This window comes from Rhinatrema bivittatum, chromosome 1, assembly GCF_901001135.1.
Source record: "Rhinatrema bivittatum chromosome 1, aRhiBiv1.1, whole genome shotgun sequence".
Lineage (NCBI taxonomy): Eukaryota > Metazoa > Chordata > Amphibia > Gymnophiona > Rhinatrematidae > Rhinatrema > Rhinatrema bivittatum.
Genome location: NC_042615.1, coordinates 762,116,639 through 762,133,520, shown reverse-complemented (window position 1 = coordinate 762,133,520; position 16,882 = coordinate 762,116,639). Strand labels below are relative to the sequence as shown.

Below are 16,882 nucleotides of genomic sequence, written 5' to 3'. Positions count from 1 at the left end.
TTGGATGGAAGTGAGGCTAAAAATAGAAGAGTTTTTTTTGTTTTCTAGGTCTGTCAATCTGATGTCTTGAGAGGTAATTCTGAATAGCCCGCATTGTTGCAAGCTACATGAGCACCTTGAAGTCCATATTCAGAGACACTTAGCCGGATAACTCACAAGTTACCCAGCTAAATGCTGACTTTGGAATAATTCCCTGGCTAAACTTTAGGCAGATATCTCGTTATCTGGCTATAATGTAACTGAGTAACTTAGGGGCTTTCCAGGGTGTTTCTGGGAGGAGTTAGGTTAGCCAGCTATCGGGCCGATATAGTAAAAATCGCGGGAGAGCAGGTGAGCACCCAAGCCACTCTCCTGTGCGAGCGATACAGTGAGGTAATTTATTTAAATTAGGGCCCGCGGCAAAAAGAGACGCTAGGGACACTAGCGCGTCCCTAGCGCCTCTTTTTGGACAGGAGCGGTGGCTGTCAGCGGGTTTGACGGCCGGTGCTCAATTTTGCCGGCATTGGTTCTCAAACCCGCTGACAGCCACAGGTTCAGAAACCGGACGCCGGCAAAATTGAGCATCCGGTTTTCAACCCGCGACCTGCGGGCCCATTTTAAATTTTTTTTATTTTATTTTTTACTTTTTTAACTTTTGGGGCCTCCGACTTAATATCGCCAAGATGTTAAGTCGGAGGGTGCACAGAAAAGCAGTTTTTACTGCTTTTCTGTGCACTTCCCCGGCACCGGCAGAAATTAACGCCTACCTTTGGGTAGGCGCTAATTTCTTAAAGTAAAATGTGCGGCTTGGCTGCACATTTTACTTACTGTATCGCACGGGAATACCTAATAGGGCCATCAACATGCATTTGCATGTTGCGGGCGCTATTAGATTCGGGGGGGTTGGACGCGCATTTTCGACACGCTAATACCCCTTACTGAATAAGGGGTAAAGCTAGCGCGTCGAAAACGTGCGTCCAATCACGGGTTAACCGCGTGCTCTGCTGGAGCGCGCTGTACTGTATCGGCCTGTAAGTCATCCAGCTAACTCTTATATTCAAAGTTAATAAAGCTGTCCTAAAGTTAGCCAGATGAACCTATGTGGCTATCTTTAAAATAGCCTGCTACATTCAATAATGTGGCTGCACCACTGAATATCCCTCCAAAGTTAGCCGGATAGGTTTATCTGGCTAACTTTACAATTCACCCACTGACTAAACATGAACCTCTTTGTAGCTAACTGTCAAAAAGAAACTAAAAGGGTTGTTTCTCTTTGAAACCTGCCTACAAGACTTGCATGCACAAAGTGGTTGAACACATTTACTCCTACTGCTACTACTATTTATCATTTCCAAAGCACTTCTAGACATACACAGCACTGTACAGATACACACACAGGAGACAGTCCCTGCTCCATGGAGTTTATAATCTAGTCAAGACAAAAATACATGAGAAACAAGACAGTGGAAATTGTATTCCTTGTAGGGAAGTTGTTAAGATTTAAAAGCAGCCTCAAAAAGGTGAGTTTTTAAACTGGATTTGAATATGGCTAGAGCAGGAGCATGATGCACTAACACAGGAAGCCAGCTCCAGGCGCGCAGCTTGGCAAGATGGAAGTGCGGAATGAGGAGCTGGCGGTAGGGGACAGGGACACAAATAGGAGCGACTTGCCGGGTGAGTGGAGTTCATGAGAAGGGTGTCGGGAGGAGGAAGAGAAGACAAGAGACGCAATGAGGAGCTGAAGAGTGAATGCATTTGTGGGCAAGTAAGATATTTACACCTGTTTTATGGTGGGGGGCAGAGGAAAAGTGGCAAATCAGCAAGGTTTTGGAACTTAAATCTAAATGCCTTGTGTTCCTCTTCTGACCTGAGTCCCCCACCCCCTCGCCCAACCCCGAAAATGCCTCTCTCTGAATCAGGCTGAACGTATGAGCACTGTGAAAGCCCTACATATGTGGTTTTTAGGTGCTCTGAGGGTGACAGCTCTCAGCCTGGGCAACCCACCCAGTTAAATACCACTGAAAACTGACCATTGAGTGGTCCTAACCTCACAAAAACAAATATAAAACAAACAAAAATAGCATGAAAAAGAATTCAAGATTTTTAGCAGTACAATGCTGCTGCCAAATAGTTTGAAACAGCAACTATGAAGTAATGTCAATTTTTTTTCCTGGCCTTGAATAATGCCACCCTGCTCTGCTGCAAAGACCTGCCTTTGACCATCAGAAACAATGTCATCACAAGCTGTTTTCCATGTCAGTTTTATAGGCTGTGAAAATGCACTACTCGCTATTCAATTCATTTTTATATCGTTCTGGCTTGGTTGTGTAACAGTTTAACACCATTTTTTAAAAATCCGAATCATGATAAAAAATATGATTTACTCTCCATCAGTTGAGTACTGGGTACAGATTTTGGCTTGAACAATCGTGTATAGAGAGGTACGAGCAATTCCGGAGCCAGCCAGAATCTCTGTTTAACAGCCTAGGAAATGCTGTTGTGTGGCTGCTTCCAAGGCTTATCTTTCACGTGCCTAAGGTTTTGATAACGTTTTGTGAACAGAGAAACCAGTAAGGGAACCAGATGTTTTGGCCTTAATTTCCTTTTAATGCACCCTGGGTCTAACTCTTGTTTGGCATTTTCACATTCTGGCCGTCCCGCTGCAAACAGACGGGGGGGGGAAAAATGGCAGCTATAAAGTGAGTGAAAGGACAGCAGCAACCTTCAAAACAGCAGACCAGAAGCAAATCCACCACATGCTACACCACTAATGGTGAGGGATGTGCTGTCAATTAAAAACGGGGGAAAAATAGCAGCATTTGTTGTTTCATTTTGCTCCATTTCCCATCTGAAACAGCACAAAAAAATAACCCCCCACTGAAATGTCATTCTATTTCAGTTCTCTTATTCATTAGGTGCGTGCTAAACGATTTTGCTGCAGGCAAAAACCATTCAGTACATGCTAATGTGATGACCCTTTGGGATCCTCCACTATGTGGCCCCCAAGTTCTTAAGCCCCTTTTTCGGAGCTGGGAGCTAGAGTTAGGTAGTGGAGGGAGGGGTGAGAACAGCTCCACCAATGAGGTGGCTCGGTTGGCCAGACCCTGCCAGTATAGTAGCAGCTCGGCGGTGGATAGCAGTCAGAGGTGAAGGAGGGTTTTATTAGCTGACGTTTCTTACTCTGTTCTGGGGTGCCAGGCCTCGTGGCTTAGAGCCTGCACTGAGTAGAAAGGAAGCGAGTGCTCGGGGATTGTCTCGGGGGGATTTGTGGACTTTATCTTTTGGGGATTTTTTTTCTGCGAGAGCCCTGGTACCCCTGGCTCATAGGATTTTGGGGGGAGTCCCTGGCTAGATTTTGACCTGGAGATAGGAAAGATTCCGCTGCACCCCTTCTCGCACAGCGTGGATGGATCAGGGGTGACTCGCAGCAGCTATGACATTTTCATGGGGTTTTTTTGGGGGGGGGAGGGGGCAGAGTTTGCTGTCACCCTGAAGTGTGGAAGGCCCAGGAACTGCTTGTTCCCTGCTGTCTAGTTTTTCCATCTAGAAGATCCTGTGAATCATCTGGAGAAAGAAACTGTGAGTAAGAACTTTTGTTACACTTGAAGGATCCCCATCTGGAGTCTTTACCCTGGGAAGGGACATCTTGGGAGCTTTTTCAGAGACTTAAATTCCCTATTTTTGTCTAACAGTAATTTGGGGTGGGGAGTTTTCTGCCTTGCTAGGCCACCCCTTCCACATGGGAAGCCCTGCTTTTCCAAGCTCTGGAGGTGAGAGTTTTCCTTGGCCCAACTCCTGATTGACACTTGCACAGATAGAAATTGAAGAACTGTAATTTTAAACCATTTATGCCAAGATCTGATGTGCCATTTTTTGCCATCTAGGAACTTCATAGTAAAGATTTATTTTGGACACTAAACTCGAGCCTCCATTGTATTTCGTTGATACTCACATCCATTATTTTTGAAAGTGAATTGTTACCTCCCCAGGACAGCCCTCCCGCCCCCCCCCCCCCCCACCACCACCACCTTGGGCCTTGGAGGACTGATTCCTTCCCCCCCTCCCCCCCCATGGACAGAGCCCTGCCCTGGGGCCTGTGGAACTGATAAAAAAAAGGACTGAAGAAATGGCCCCCAAAATTACACCAAAATGTCGGAAAAGTGATGAAACGATGCAAAAATGAAACACAAAGAAAATATCAAAATAAACAGAAAACAAAAAAATAAAAGGAAATAAATGTTTTTTTTGCCATGTCCAGCCCCACCAACAGTCTGCTTCCAAGAGCGCTGCCGTACACACAGAACGCAAGAAACCCATTTGAAAGGGCCCATAATGCACGTAGGAGCAACAATGCAGACCCTGCAGAGGGACCGAGAGGGCCCCACTGCTTTCCAAAGGGAGGCGCCAGAGAGCCCAAGGCTCAGGAAGAATCGGTCCGTACACCTCTCCAGCCACGTTAAGCAGTTCTCTTGGGGCCTGACTTGCTAAGGCTTTTCTCCCATTTGGGGGGTCATTTTCAAAGGAGTTACGCATGTAAATGTGACATACTATCGTAGCAATTTTCAAAAGCTATTTACTCGAGTAAAGTGCACTTACTTGAGTAAATCCTATGGACAATTCAATGGCATATATTGTAGCAATTTTGAAAAGCCCACTTACTTGAGTAAAGTGTATTTATTCGAGCAAAAAACAGTTTTGCTCGAGTAAATGCTTTTTAAAATCTACCCCTTGGTGTCTATGGGGAAAAATGCTTCGTAAATGAGGCTCCGAGACTGGTTGGAAACAATTGAAATGTTATTGAATGAATATTTAACCTCTTCTCCCACCCTTACCCCTCCCCCCACTACCCTTCATTTCGGTTCTGAAATTGTAAATCTGAGAGACTCGATACATTTTTGAGAAGTCTGCTCCAATTTTAAATTATAATTTATAAAAAATAATAATAATTTACAGTAATGTGTTTGCATTCATCTATTTAGACATACAAACTGTCCCCCATCTCGTACACCTTTGTATATAAAATCTGTTATTATGAATGCATAACTTTTAATTGTGTGTGGGGAGGGGTGCAAGGCCGTATGCTTCTTATAGAGCACTTAATATCCTTAACAATGGCCTGGTGTTGATCTGTCTTGAGAGACAATTTTAACACACTTTGGCACATTGGTCCCAAAGTGACATTTATCCAGCTGAATTTAGTTCTTGCCAGTAAATGTTCTAAATTGTGTGACAGGTATGTGCTCCATAAATTTAATTCAAGCAGCTATTTTTATGGGATTAAAATGAGTTGATGTGCACTCTCCTAAAATATGCTCCTAGAATTCTTGCCCTGCTAGAACAGGAGTGTATGTAATTTATTATTTTACCTTCCAGGCGTTTGCACTGCATATTATCCACTGCTGTCCCCAACCACCAGCACTGCTCTAAATGCAGATGTAAAACTCTGCATAGCCCAATAGTGATACGAATTATAATAATAGTAAGGGGAGAATTTTCAAAGAACCCGCATAAGACATCGTCAGAAATGCACAGAATTGAAACTAATTTTCAAAGCAGATTTATGTGCACAAGTTCACTTTAAAAATGATCCCACCAAACAAATATTATGGGCTGACACAGTAGCACTTCTGTGCCCTGGCATGATTCTAGGCCCTGGCTTCTGCTCCCTGGGTCAGCTGGGGCTGGGAAAACTGCAGAGGCAGCATTCACAATCCCCCCGAGGGGAGGGCATTCCAGTCATCATAGGACAGGGGAAATCTAGTGGCCAGAAGTAAATGTCCACATTCTCTGAGTTCTGGAGGGAGCCGCAGTTTGTGGCTCCTGGCCAAGGCCTTCCATTGCAATAGCTGGTCTGAGTTGGAAAGGGGATGTAGAAAATAGGAAAGACAAAAAAAAAAAATCCTGGGTATCTACAAATAAGGCTTATTGTGCTATAGCCCAAAGATTCCGACAGAGCTGGAAACCCAAAAGAGCAGGAGGCAGCTGTCAGGCCAAAAAAAAAAAATTATGATGATAATCTTTGTCGAGAATTCTCATTATTGATATTCTTGGGGTAAAGTCAGCCTGGCAATCATAAAGCAGTCCCAGTACATCCCCAGAAGCTCGTCTCTCGTTTGACTTGCATGGATGCAGAGATCTGTCAGACTGTCAGTCATTAAACAGTAACGGCACAACGCCACAAATGCAGGCGGATTCAAATAATGCAGCAATGTCTATTATACGAAAACATGCCCTACAAGAACTAACTCCACATTTTTTAGTTTTTGGGAGGTTTACAAATCAAAAGAAAATTCCATTTAGACTGAAGAGATGTTCTGCAAGTAGTTGACCCACATTTGAATGTAGCCTAAAAACTCTTCCTCCTGAGACTGCCAACAGATGACAGCACCGCCCTCTCAGCCTAGAGAGAAACAGGAGGCAATTCAAGAGCCAGATTTACATTTTGGTCATTAGCAGGATAAAAAAAAATGTGCAGAAAGCCTGCAAGTCAGTTTGCATGGGTATGGGGCAATTTTCCAAACTGAGCATTTAGGTGCAAAGTCCATGAGCGCTTTGGCATGTGGGCCTTCCAGCCACTTTCCGACCCGTGGGAAAACACAATCTAACCCCATCCCCAGGAACATTCCCACAAAATCATGCAGACATTTAGCAGCATGGAAAGTGTGTCATTTACGAAAAATCCCTTTATCCGTGTAGATCAATAATGTATCCAGATAAAAGACTTTTGAATATTGCCCTCATAATTCTGAACGAGCACATCTTTAGTCCAGCAATTTCATTTCCTTCAATATCAGGAAGGAAGAAAAAAAAAGAAGCTACAGAAGTTGCAGAAAATCGAACCCTTGAGCAAACAATGGAGAATTTTTAAATTGTCCAAACTGGCTTTCATCCTTTTTGCCCTAATTGCGCTTTGTGCCTTAATGCATATATGTATCCTATGCCTCTGAAAAAAAAAATGGTCAAAGTCTCATGAAGTGAAAACAACTTTCTACAAGAAATCCCTCCCACCAATAGAAGCCCTGCAGTCACAGGAAGCAATTATAAATAGCTGCATGTATACGTCAGCTGAGCTCATGATGAGACAACACTGGAGGGCAACCCAATCGCTTAATAGCCACGCTGCCCGCCTTCATACCACCCAAATTCAGCTTCCCTTCCTGGACCGATGTATATTGGGAAGCGACGGAATATAAGATGTTTAAATAAAGAAAGAAATAGAAAGAAAAAAAAGATGTTAAATATTAGGGGCTGCAGGACAGGGGAACCCCAGATATTTATTTATTTATTTATTTATTTATTTAACAACTTTTCTATACCGTCGCTAAGTTATATACCATCGCAACGGTTTATAATACAAATAGGCACATAGACTAAGGTAAGTAAATGTAGGATATCGTACATTCTAACAGGTGCCAATAAAGTTCGATTACAATTTCATAAATAAAATCATTATTTGAGTAATGTTGGTCAAGTCCAGGTATATTATTGAGTTACTATCACTTTGAAATATTACTTCTTAAATGTAGGATTGAGTAAATTCATTCTCATCTGCATTACCCTGTACTTTCATTCTCTACCCTCCATACTCTTTAGTGAAGATATTGCAAGCAAAGGTTCCTGGCACCTTAGCAGGTGCTGGAGGGTAGTGCTGGGCCAGCAATAAAGCCTCCCGGCTTAATCCTTTCTTCCCCATTCTCAAAGCACTTGTGTATTAAGTTAGTCCAATAAAAAAAAGTATCACCTTATAATTTTTATATTTTGTTTTTATTTGCTAATCTTTATTTCTGTGTATTCAAGTGGACTATCGCAGCAGCCAAACTCTTCTCTCCACCTTACTTGTGTTGTTAGAATTTGAACAGCAGAGTGATTACTGTTCTGTACTGTTTGTGATTTTAACTGAAGTTGTTTTATCTACCTTTATTATGCAATGTATTATTTTGGGTGCGGGCTATAAATCATTAAAAATATAAATACGTAAATACTTTATCCAAGACATTTTTGCTTAGGAACTTGGAATGAAGAATCTAAATACTTCCTAGAATATGTGGATAAAAGAAAAATAATAGGTAGATGAGACCTAATTAAGCAAGCATAAACTTTTAGAACTGCTAAAATCCCTTCTGCAGGCTATGGATATTCAGCTAATTTCTTTTGGGGGGGTGTTCTTTAAGTATTTTTCCTGTAATAGCATTCCTGTAATGGAATGATTTAAAAAACAAAAAAAAACCCCACTGCCCGTTTCTTCTGTACCCTAACCCCACATCTGCTCCTCAGATGTACCCTGCTGTGGTCTAGATTAAGCAATAGGGAGAGTGAAAGAATAATGATGCTCATTTAGATGATTGCTGATAAGAATCCTGGGGGCACTTAACACATGCAGAAGCACCGTGTGTTTAGCAAATGGTTTTCCTGGTGTGACTTTCTGCTACGAGCACCCTCCAGTGACTAATAGAGAACAGCTTTACAACCTGTACTAAGGAAACGCCGTCAGCTCTCACTCTCTGCGGAGCAAAGCATTTTTTTCCCCTCACAACTGAGCGAGCGAAGCACGCAAGCGGAGAAACCACGTTACCTCTAGCCCAGATTAGTCCATAATCCGAACTCATAACCCCCACACTGAGCAAGCGAGGCACGCAAACGGAGAAACCGCGTTACCTCTAGCCCAGATTAGTCCATAATCCAAACTCATAACCCCCACACTGAGCAGGCGAGGCACGCAAGCGGAGAAACCGCGTTACCTCTAGCCCAGATTAGTCCATAATCCGAACTCATAACCCCCACACTGAGCAGGCGAGGCACGGCAGCGGAGAAACCGCGTTACCTCGAGCCCAGATTAGTCCGTAATCCGAACTCATAACCTTGGGAAATCAACAACCTGCTTGATGGATCCGGGGACTGCGTCCGCTGGCTACCAGGAAGGAAAGCAAGCACACTTAATGAACCTTGAAATGTGAAGCTCTGCCTAAGGAACAAACCCGTCCGTAATTATATAAACATCATGACTGCGAATCTTTTATACGGTAACTTTAATCCAGTTATTGCCTGGTGGAGATGAACAAAACGTGATAGAACATTTAAAGTTTAAGAGGGGGGAAAAAACGTGTGCACTGACACCAGACAACCGGCAGCGAGCATATAAAGCAACAGCGGTGTTATATAATGTAGGGTTCAACCCCCCCTGTCCCTGTCTGTACACACACACACACACACCCCACCACCACACACACACACCCCACCACCACCACAACCACACACACACACCCACCACCACCACCACCACACACACACACACACCAGCACAACCACACACACACACACACCCACCACCACCACCACCACCACACCACACACACACACACACACACCAGCACAACCACACACACACACACACACCCACCACCACCACCACCACCACCACCACACACACACACACACCCCACCACACACACACACACACACACCACCACCACCACACACACACACACACCCACCACCACCACCACCACCACCACACACACCACACCCCACCACACACACACACACCACACCACCACCACACACACACACACACACACCCACCACCACCACCACCACACACACACACACACACACACACACACCCCACCACCACACACACACCCACACACACACCACCACCACACACACACACACACCAGCACAACCACACACACACACACACACCAGCACAACCACACACACACACACACCCACCACCACCACACACCCCACCACACACACACACACCACACCACCACCACCACCACACACACACACACACACCCACCACCACCACCACCACCACCACCACACACACCCCACCACCACACACACACACACACACACACCACCACCACACACACACACACACACCACACACACACACACACACACACACCCCACACCCCACCACCACCACCACCACCACAAAGTGAAAGTGGGTGACATAAGACAAGGCTCCCAAAGGTCCCTGTACTAAATCAAAGCCAAAAGCACTCAGAAAGGCACCCGGTTATCTGTCAAACGGCTGAGAAAACAAACTGATTTAGTGTCCGTGGCAAAAGTTCGCCATCGCACCTCATGCTCCAAGCCATCAATCTGGGAAGGTGGGACTGGGAAGGCGCGGTGAGCAGCCTGCGAGGAAGGACTCGGCGAGCTCCGTGTGCTCGGCCTCCCCGACTGCCGCTTACACGCACTGCAGCTTCTCGCTGGTTACAATTTATTTTTTTTTTCTTTTTGGTTCCAGCTTTTGTAAACAACACGCACACAAAACACAAAAAGTCCTTGCAGCGCTTCATCTCGTCGGCGGAGCTGTCACGAGCGGAGCACGGGGGGGCCGGGGGCTTACCTGAAGCAGGTCGTGAGCTCTCCGGACGACTTCAGGCACGGGTACTTGGTGGTGGTGATTTTGCTTTCCGAACAAATTTCCCTGCGGAAAGGTGAGAAAAACTGGAGTTTACTCCGCTTGCCCTGTTTCTCGCGGACCTGATGTTAGGAAGCCATAAGTAGTGAGTGGCACAAGAAGCGGGACAGGGGGGGGTCGGGGGTCGGAAAATAAATAAAATTACATCCATAAACAGATAAAACTAGCGATGGGGGAGGGGTGACGGAGCTTAAAGCAGCCCGGACCCGGACTCTTTATTCCCGCGGAGGGAGGGAGTGGGGGGAGGGAGTGGGGGGGGGGGGGCACCCACCTGTCCGCCTCCCCCGGCTCCTCTCTGTACGTCCAAGCCAGCGCCAGGGTGGGGAGCAGCAGGAGGCAGCCCAGGCCCAGGCAGCTCCTCCTGCCCCGGGCACCTCGCTGCCACATTGGCCCGGCTCGGCACGGCTCCGGCTCCGGCTGCCTCCTCCTCTCGCTCACAGGTGGGCAGCGGCCGGCAGGGGGCGCCGCTGTTCGGAGGCCCGGACACGAGCCGAGGAGGGCAACTACTAGCCCTCGGGGGGGATGGGGGGGGCCGAGGAAGGCTGGAAGGACAGAAGGCAAGACCCGCTTGCACCGAGGCTTGCAGCTCTCTCTCTCTCTCTCTGCTTTTCTCCTGGCTCCCTCTCCCCCTCCCTCTCCGGGCTTTATCCCCCCCCCCCCCAGATGCCGCAGCGCTTCTTTGGAATCAAAGCTGAGGTGCGTTTCCTGTCCCAGAGGAGGAGCTGAGCTCTTGCCAGTCACTTGCCCCGGCAGAGTCCGCGGGGGGAGCTGCGATCCTCCTTCCCGCTGCTGTCAGTTTCTTTTTGCAAGGACCTGGGACCCGGGACAGCGTTTTGGGGTTTTTTTTCCCTGCAACCGATCCAGAAGTGTCGCTCTGCCTTTAGCAGTTTGCCGCAAGACGAGAAGGGGGAAAAAATGGATTTCAAGAAGTACTGAAAAAAAAAACCAAACCCCCCCCCCCCCCCCCCCCCCGAAGGATGCAGCAGCAGAATCCTTCCAGGGGACACGCACACTCGTTTTAATTGGATTTCCTTCCTGCACTGCAGATTTGCTTTTCTTGGAAACCCTCAAACCTTACACTTCTCGCAAGCTAAATGAAGGAAGGAAAAGGTTGCATTTCTCTCCGGTGGGGGCCACCGTGCTGCTTGTAGGCAGGGGCACTCGGAAGGATTTCAGGATGTGCAGGGTGGGGGGAGGGGGTCCCGCTTCGCATCGGACACCTCCAGCGCGCGGGACTTTCCCTGAAATCTCATCTTCGGCAATATCCCCCAGACCCTTCCCATTTTATTTGCAAAGCAGAAAACCCAGCCGGTATTATTTATTCGCCTTTTATTGCTATTGGTGTAGGCTGACAACACAGGGCGGCGGTTTCAGCCTCCTTGGAAGATTTTGTGATAACCTGAATGGTTACATTCTGGGCTGCGGGTTCACACTACGGCAAACCTCGCTACCCCGTAGCCAGACATTTTAACGAAAGGATGCATTTCAGATTGGGGATTTTGGAAATATTACAGCTTTTGAGCAAACTGCCAACTCACTCTACTACAATACTGCATACTGGGCATCCACACAGCAGATAATGTCACCATAGGTTGAGAGAGCTGTTTTGTAAATAAGGAATGCACTGAAGAGCACAATATGTCAGGAGGCAAAGAGTTAATGAACTGGCAGCCATAACATAACCCAGCTATGGCCCTTGGCCCCCTCCCCCTTCCCACACTGTTTGAAGGGGTCCCCAACTCCCACTTCCAGCTGTCGGGACCTCCTAGGGAGAGGAACAGTGTGCAAGGTGCTATGAGGAGGTCCCCGGGGGGGGGGCAGCTGGCGATCAGCATTGCCAGAACCAGTTGGTCAAGGTGGGGAAGGGGGGTGGGGGAAAGAGGAAAGGAGATACAAAGGAGCCAGGTCAGGTGGTGGGCGAGGAAATATAGCAGCGGCGCCAGAGCAGAGGCAGGGGAGCCAGCCGGAAAGGTGCGGGAGAAGCTGCCAGTCCAGTGCCCACTGAGGAGATCTGAAGCAGCACCGTGTGCCAGCCTGGCCCAGAGCCGGGGGAAGCAGGAGAGGAGTTTGGGCTACAGCGCAGCAGCAGCTGGATGCCAGGCGTAAGGGCTGTCCTGTCAAGTAACTCCTTTTCATTAAAAAGCCAACTAGCAGGATCTGGAAGAATGGGATTTCAAAAATGTAGCTCGGGAACGCACTGGAGCTGGAGCTGGGCACAGTAGACGGGAGAGAGTGAAAACCTGTAGTTGCACTTTCAGTACATTGCAACAGAATATGGGGGCATGACAAAGCCTGTGATGGGAATAAAGAGGAAAGAGAAAAAAAAAGTGAGGGACCAGGGGAGAGAGGGATCCGAAGGGTAATACAGGATGAAGAGAGATCAGATCAGAGAGAATTGCAGAAGTGGAGCCCTAAGGCACCAGAGAGAGAGATGCAGGCAGACATGGAGAGACAGGAGACCAGAGAGAGAGAGAGAGAGAGAGATTGACGCAGCAAGCGACCAGAAAGAGACAGATAAAGAGCAGGGAGTGACCAGAGAGAGATATACACGCAGATGCAGCCCAGGGAGGAATCAGAGAGGGATATGATGGTTTGAAGCAAAATGGCAGAGGGCCAGAAAGAGAGATGCAGATCAGACAGAGAGAGAGAGACAGACAGAGTTGGAATAGCGATGGACTAAAGAGAAATGCAGGATGCCCTGGGGATGAAATACAGAGATCAAAACCAGTGAGATGGCTATGCAGAGGGACCCCTGCTGGCCCAGAGATCGGGTGAGCAGCAGGAAGGACGAACGTGAGTGGGGAGTGGAGAAGGGGCTTGAGAGAGAGAGAGAGAGAATTTTCTTACAAAAACATGCTGGAGATGGCAAAATTCTATAAAGAAGATAATTATAGCTGTTTAATTAATGCACCAACAAAGGTGTATCTGTGGTAGCATGTGGAACGGGTCATTGGCAGCAATCCAGGCCAGGAGCAGTAAAGCAGATAATATTAATTTGCTAGTAGAAACAGCACATTTTATAGGAAGCTGTCGTGGATGTGGGAGTGCTAATATCAAACTGCCTCTTTCTATAAAAGAATGAGTATTAGCATATTTACTAGTTATGTGTTGCTGGAAAAATCTGATAACACCAGGCACTATGAGGTTATACTTAGGGGGAGGGAAGGGAGGAGAGAGGTTATAGATATATGTGTGGGTTTGTAGACATCTCTCTCTCTGTCTCTCTCCCCAGTATGTATATATATATATATATATCATAAACTAGCTAACGTGCAGCATACATTCTTAATGTATAAAGGATTATAGATATATGTAATTAGCTTTTTGGTAAGCTTGCCTACAAGTTATATCCTTGGAGGAGTTAACTTAAATGGCAAGAGCATATATAATACAAGAGAATATAATTAATTTTGTGCTAAAGGTGAGGTGAAGGTTACTTTGAAGTTAGGTTAAGACTTCAAGGGGAATATATGAAAACATTTGTAGATCTAAAGCTTCCAGAAGAGGTTGAATTAAATTATAATAGCTATATTTTCCACTGACTTAATAGTTTAACTGAAGAATGGTTTTCCTGCAAGAAAACATTTCCACCTTTAAGTTTTATATATTGGGAGACAGTCATTTTACTGACAAAGCAAACTATGCCTCCTTTAAGTAACACTGGCCAAACAGGAAGTCAGCAGCTGTGGAAACAAAAGGTTGAGAATAAGCAATTCTGGGAGACGTGTGATGCAGGAATGTTAAATAGAGGAGGCTCACAATATGCATTAGGAGCTAACACCTGAAGGGCTGATGCAGTAAGACCTGTGTTAAAACAGGTGCTCGTATTATTGAGCACCTGTTTCCCTATCGCACGCACAGTCACATCTCCTGGGCGCCCAAAGCTATGTTTTAACGAGCTGCTGCGTTAAAAAGGACACGCTGAGGAAGAATGATTTAACCCTAGCACTCAAATGCATCGGGCACCCAGGAGTCGTGGCTGTGTGCTCACAATTGCAACAGGTGCTCAAAATGAGCATCCGTCTTATCCCAGTTCAGGTCCATTTCTGGATGCCCAATACACACGCACAATAGCAAGGGGTGAAAATCAGCCTGAGGCAAAATCAACATGGAGCGTGTTTATTGTGCGTGTATATTTTGCATCCAGAATATTCTGGGGATAAGAACATACCCACTGTGCCTGAATGTTTTCTGCTTTGAAGTGCCAAGTAGCAAAATATAAAAATCTAAATAATCTAATTTTTAAAAAAATTAAATAATTTTCAGCAAGCCATTACATTGTATCTTTATTCTTAAACATTGCAAGCAGCAGTTGTTTAAGAATAAAGGTAGGAACCACACAGGACACAATTTTTTAAAATTTCTCCTGAGCCATTGACTTGCGGATTGTTTTAAAGCCATCTCCAGGGCTGGAATTAAATTTACTGTATTAAAAAGTGTGTTTTGGGTGCCCAGCAATTTTCTGCACTGGGGGTAATTACTAATAGTGTCATCCTCATGGAATTTACATGTGATGTGCGCTATCAGCCATGCATTTGTTTGAGCATGTGTTTTGGATGCGCTAATCTCCTTATTGTACCAGGTGCTAGTCTAGCGCATCCAAAACCCAAGTCCAGCCATTCGTAAACCTGTGCACTAGGCTGAGTGCACTTTATTGAATCACCTGTGAAATTGGAAAAGGTCTTGGTCATGCAATTCTGAGACCAGAATCTAGCAGTGGGGCAGTATATTAACATTTTTACTAGCGCTTCATTAAATTGGCTTTAAAATTGCATTTGATGATGCTGAACAGATGCAAGAGTAAGAAGCTTACTGCAGTGTAAAAGGGTATATAGCAGAAGTGTAAATTAATTTGAGTGGGCCTTTTTTAGGGATATGTAAATAAGAGGAAGCCATGGGGTTTCACAGCTCAGTGGGCGGGGGTCAGGCAGAGCAATGATGAACAAAAAGACAGAAGGATGGTTTCCTGCAAGAAAACATTTGCACTTATACATCAGGTGGCAGTCACTTTATTGTCAGAACTATTGCCTTCTCTCAGTAAAATGGACAGACAGGTATTAGGACCTGTGGGAACAAAAGGATGAGATTAAGCAATTCTCGGTCATGTATGCAAGCAGATTAACGGGACATGCATTAGGAGCTAACATATGAGATCGGTAATGGTTTTTTCACAGAATATACAATAATACAGCGGGGCACGTCATATGCATATCTGTACCAGCTCTTTATGAAAATAGCGCCAAAGAATTGCATTTGTCAATCCTGAACAGATGCAAGGGGAAGAAACCGACGGCAGCTTTTAAGAAGTTAAGAGCTAGGGATCATGAAATGACACTCCTGGGGGGGGGGGGGGGAGATGACTCAGAACCAACGTCGGAAAATATTTCTTCATGGAAAGGGTGGTGGATACCTGGAAGGCCCATCTGGAGGAGCGTGCTGAACACAAAAACAGTCAAAGAATGCAAAGGGTCATGGGATAAACACTGTGGATCCCTAAAGGACAGAAATGAAGAAAAGGGTACATGGGGTTAACCTGCTGGGTGGTGGTGACTACCCTTAACAATATGCGTGGGGATTACTACCCTTAACCAATAAGCCTTGATGCTTTGGGGCAACTGCTCTCCACTTTGACATCACTCTCTGCTTTGACGCCGTGGAGGGAAAAGGGGACCTGGATTCAGAGAACAACCAACAGGGGCCCCAACTTTTATGGCCTAGGGTAACTGACACACAGACATGAGGGAAAAAGAACAGGACTGCTTCTGTGGACAAGTTCAAAAGCAAAGCATGTCAAGTAGCATTGCCTGAATTTTCAAGAAGGCTCCTCACCCAGTAAAAATGCTGCTTTGTTAATATATAAGGCTTGGCGGTAAAACTGTACAGAGTGGCAGTTACCACCCTTAACAGAAACCTGGGGGTAACCTGCACAAAATGGCAGTTGCTACCAGACAGGCCGATACAGTGAAAATCGCGGGAGAGCTCTCCCGGCGTGCGCACAGGTCACTCTCCTGTATGCGTGATTCAGAAAAAAATTTATTCAAATTAGGGCCCGCAGTAAAAAGAGGCGCTAGGGACACTAGCGCATCACTAGCGCCTCTTTTTGGACAGGAGCGGCGGCTGTCAGCAGGTTTGACAGCTAACGCTCAATTTTGCCGGCGTCGGTTCTCAAACCCGCTGGCAGCCTCGGTTTCGGAAACCGGAAGCTGGAAAAATTGAGCGTCCGGTTTTCGAGCCGCGGGCAGATTTTAAATTTTTTTGATAATTTTTAACTTTTGGAATCTCCGACTTAATATCGCCATGCTATTAAGTCGGAGGGTTTACAGAAAAGCAGATTTTCTGTACACTTTCCTGGTGCTGAGAGAAATTAGCACCTACCTTTGGGTAGGCGCTAATTTCTGAAAGTAAAACGTGCGGCTTGGCTGCACATTTTACTTTCTGTATTGCACGGGAATAACTAATAGG

At 46.0% G+C, this 16,882-nt stretch overlaps 2 protein-coding genes across 2 annotated transcripts in view; one reads left to right on the top strand and one right to left on the bottom strand.

Annotated features, from left to right (window-relative positions):
- The window catches only part of CCBE1 (collagen and calcium binding EGF domains 1), a 567,579-nt gene extending 556,247 nt beyond the window's left edge, over positions 1-11,332 (bottom strand). The window contains exons 1-2 of the mRNA XM_029579389.1: positions 10,692-11,332; positions 10,346-10,426 (exon numbers count right to left, since the gene is read on the bottom strand). Coding sequence (XP_029435249.1) covers positions 10,346-10,426; positions 10,692-10,807 — 197 coding nt within the window. The 5' untranslated portion in view covers positions 10,808-11,332. The remainder of the gene's footprint in view (positions 1-10,345; positions 10,427-10,691) is intronic.
- The window catches only part of LOC115072950 (putative nuclease HARBI1), a 117,070-nt gene that overhangs the window by 95,842 nt on the left and 4,346 nt on the right, over positions 1-16,882 (top strand). The window contains exon 2 of the mRNA XM_029570984.1: positions 10,244-10,436. Coding sequence (XP_029426844.1) covers positions 10,244-10,436 — 193 coding nt within the window. The remainder of the gene's footprint in view (positions 1-10,243; positions 10,437-16,882) is intronic.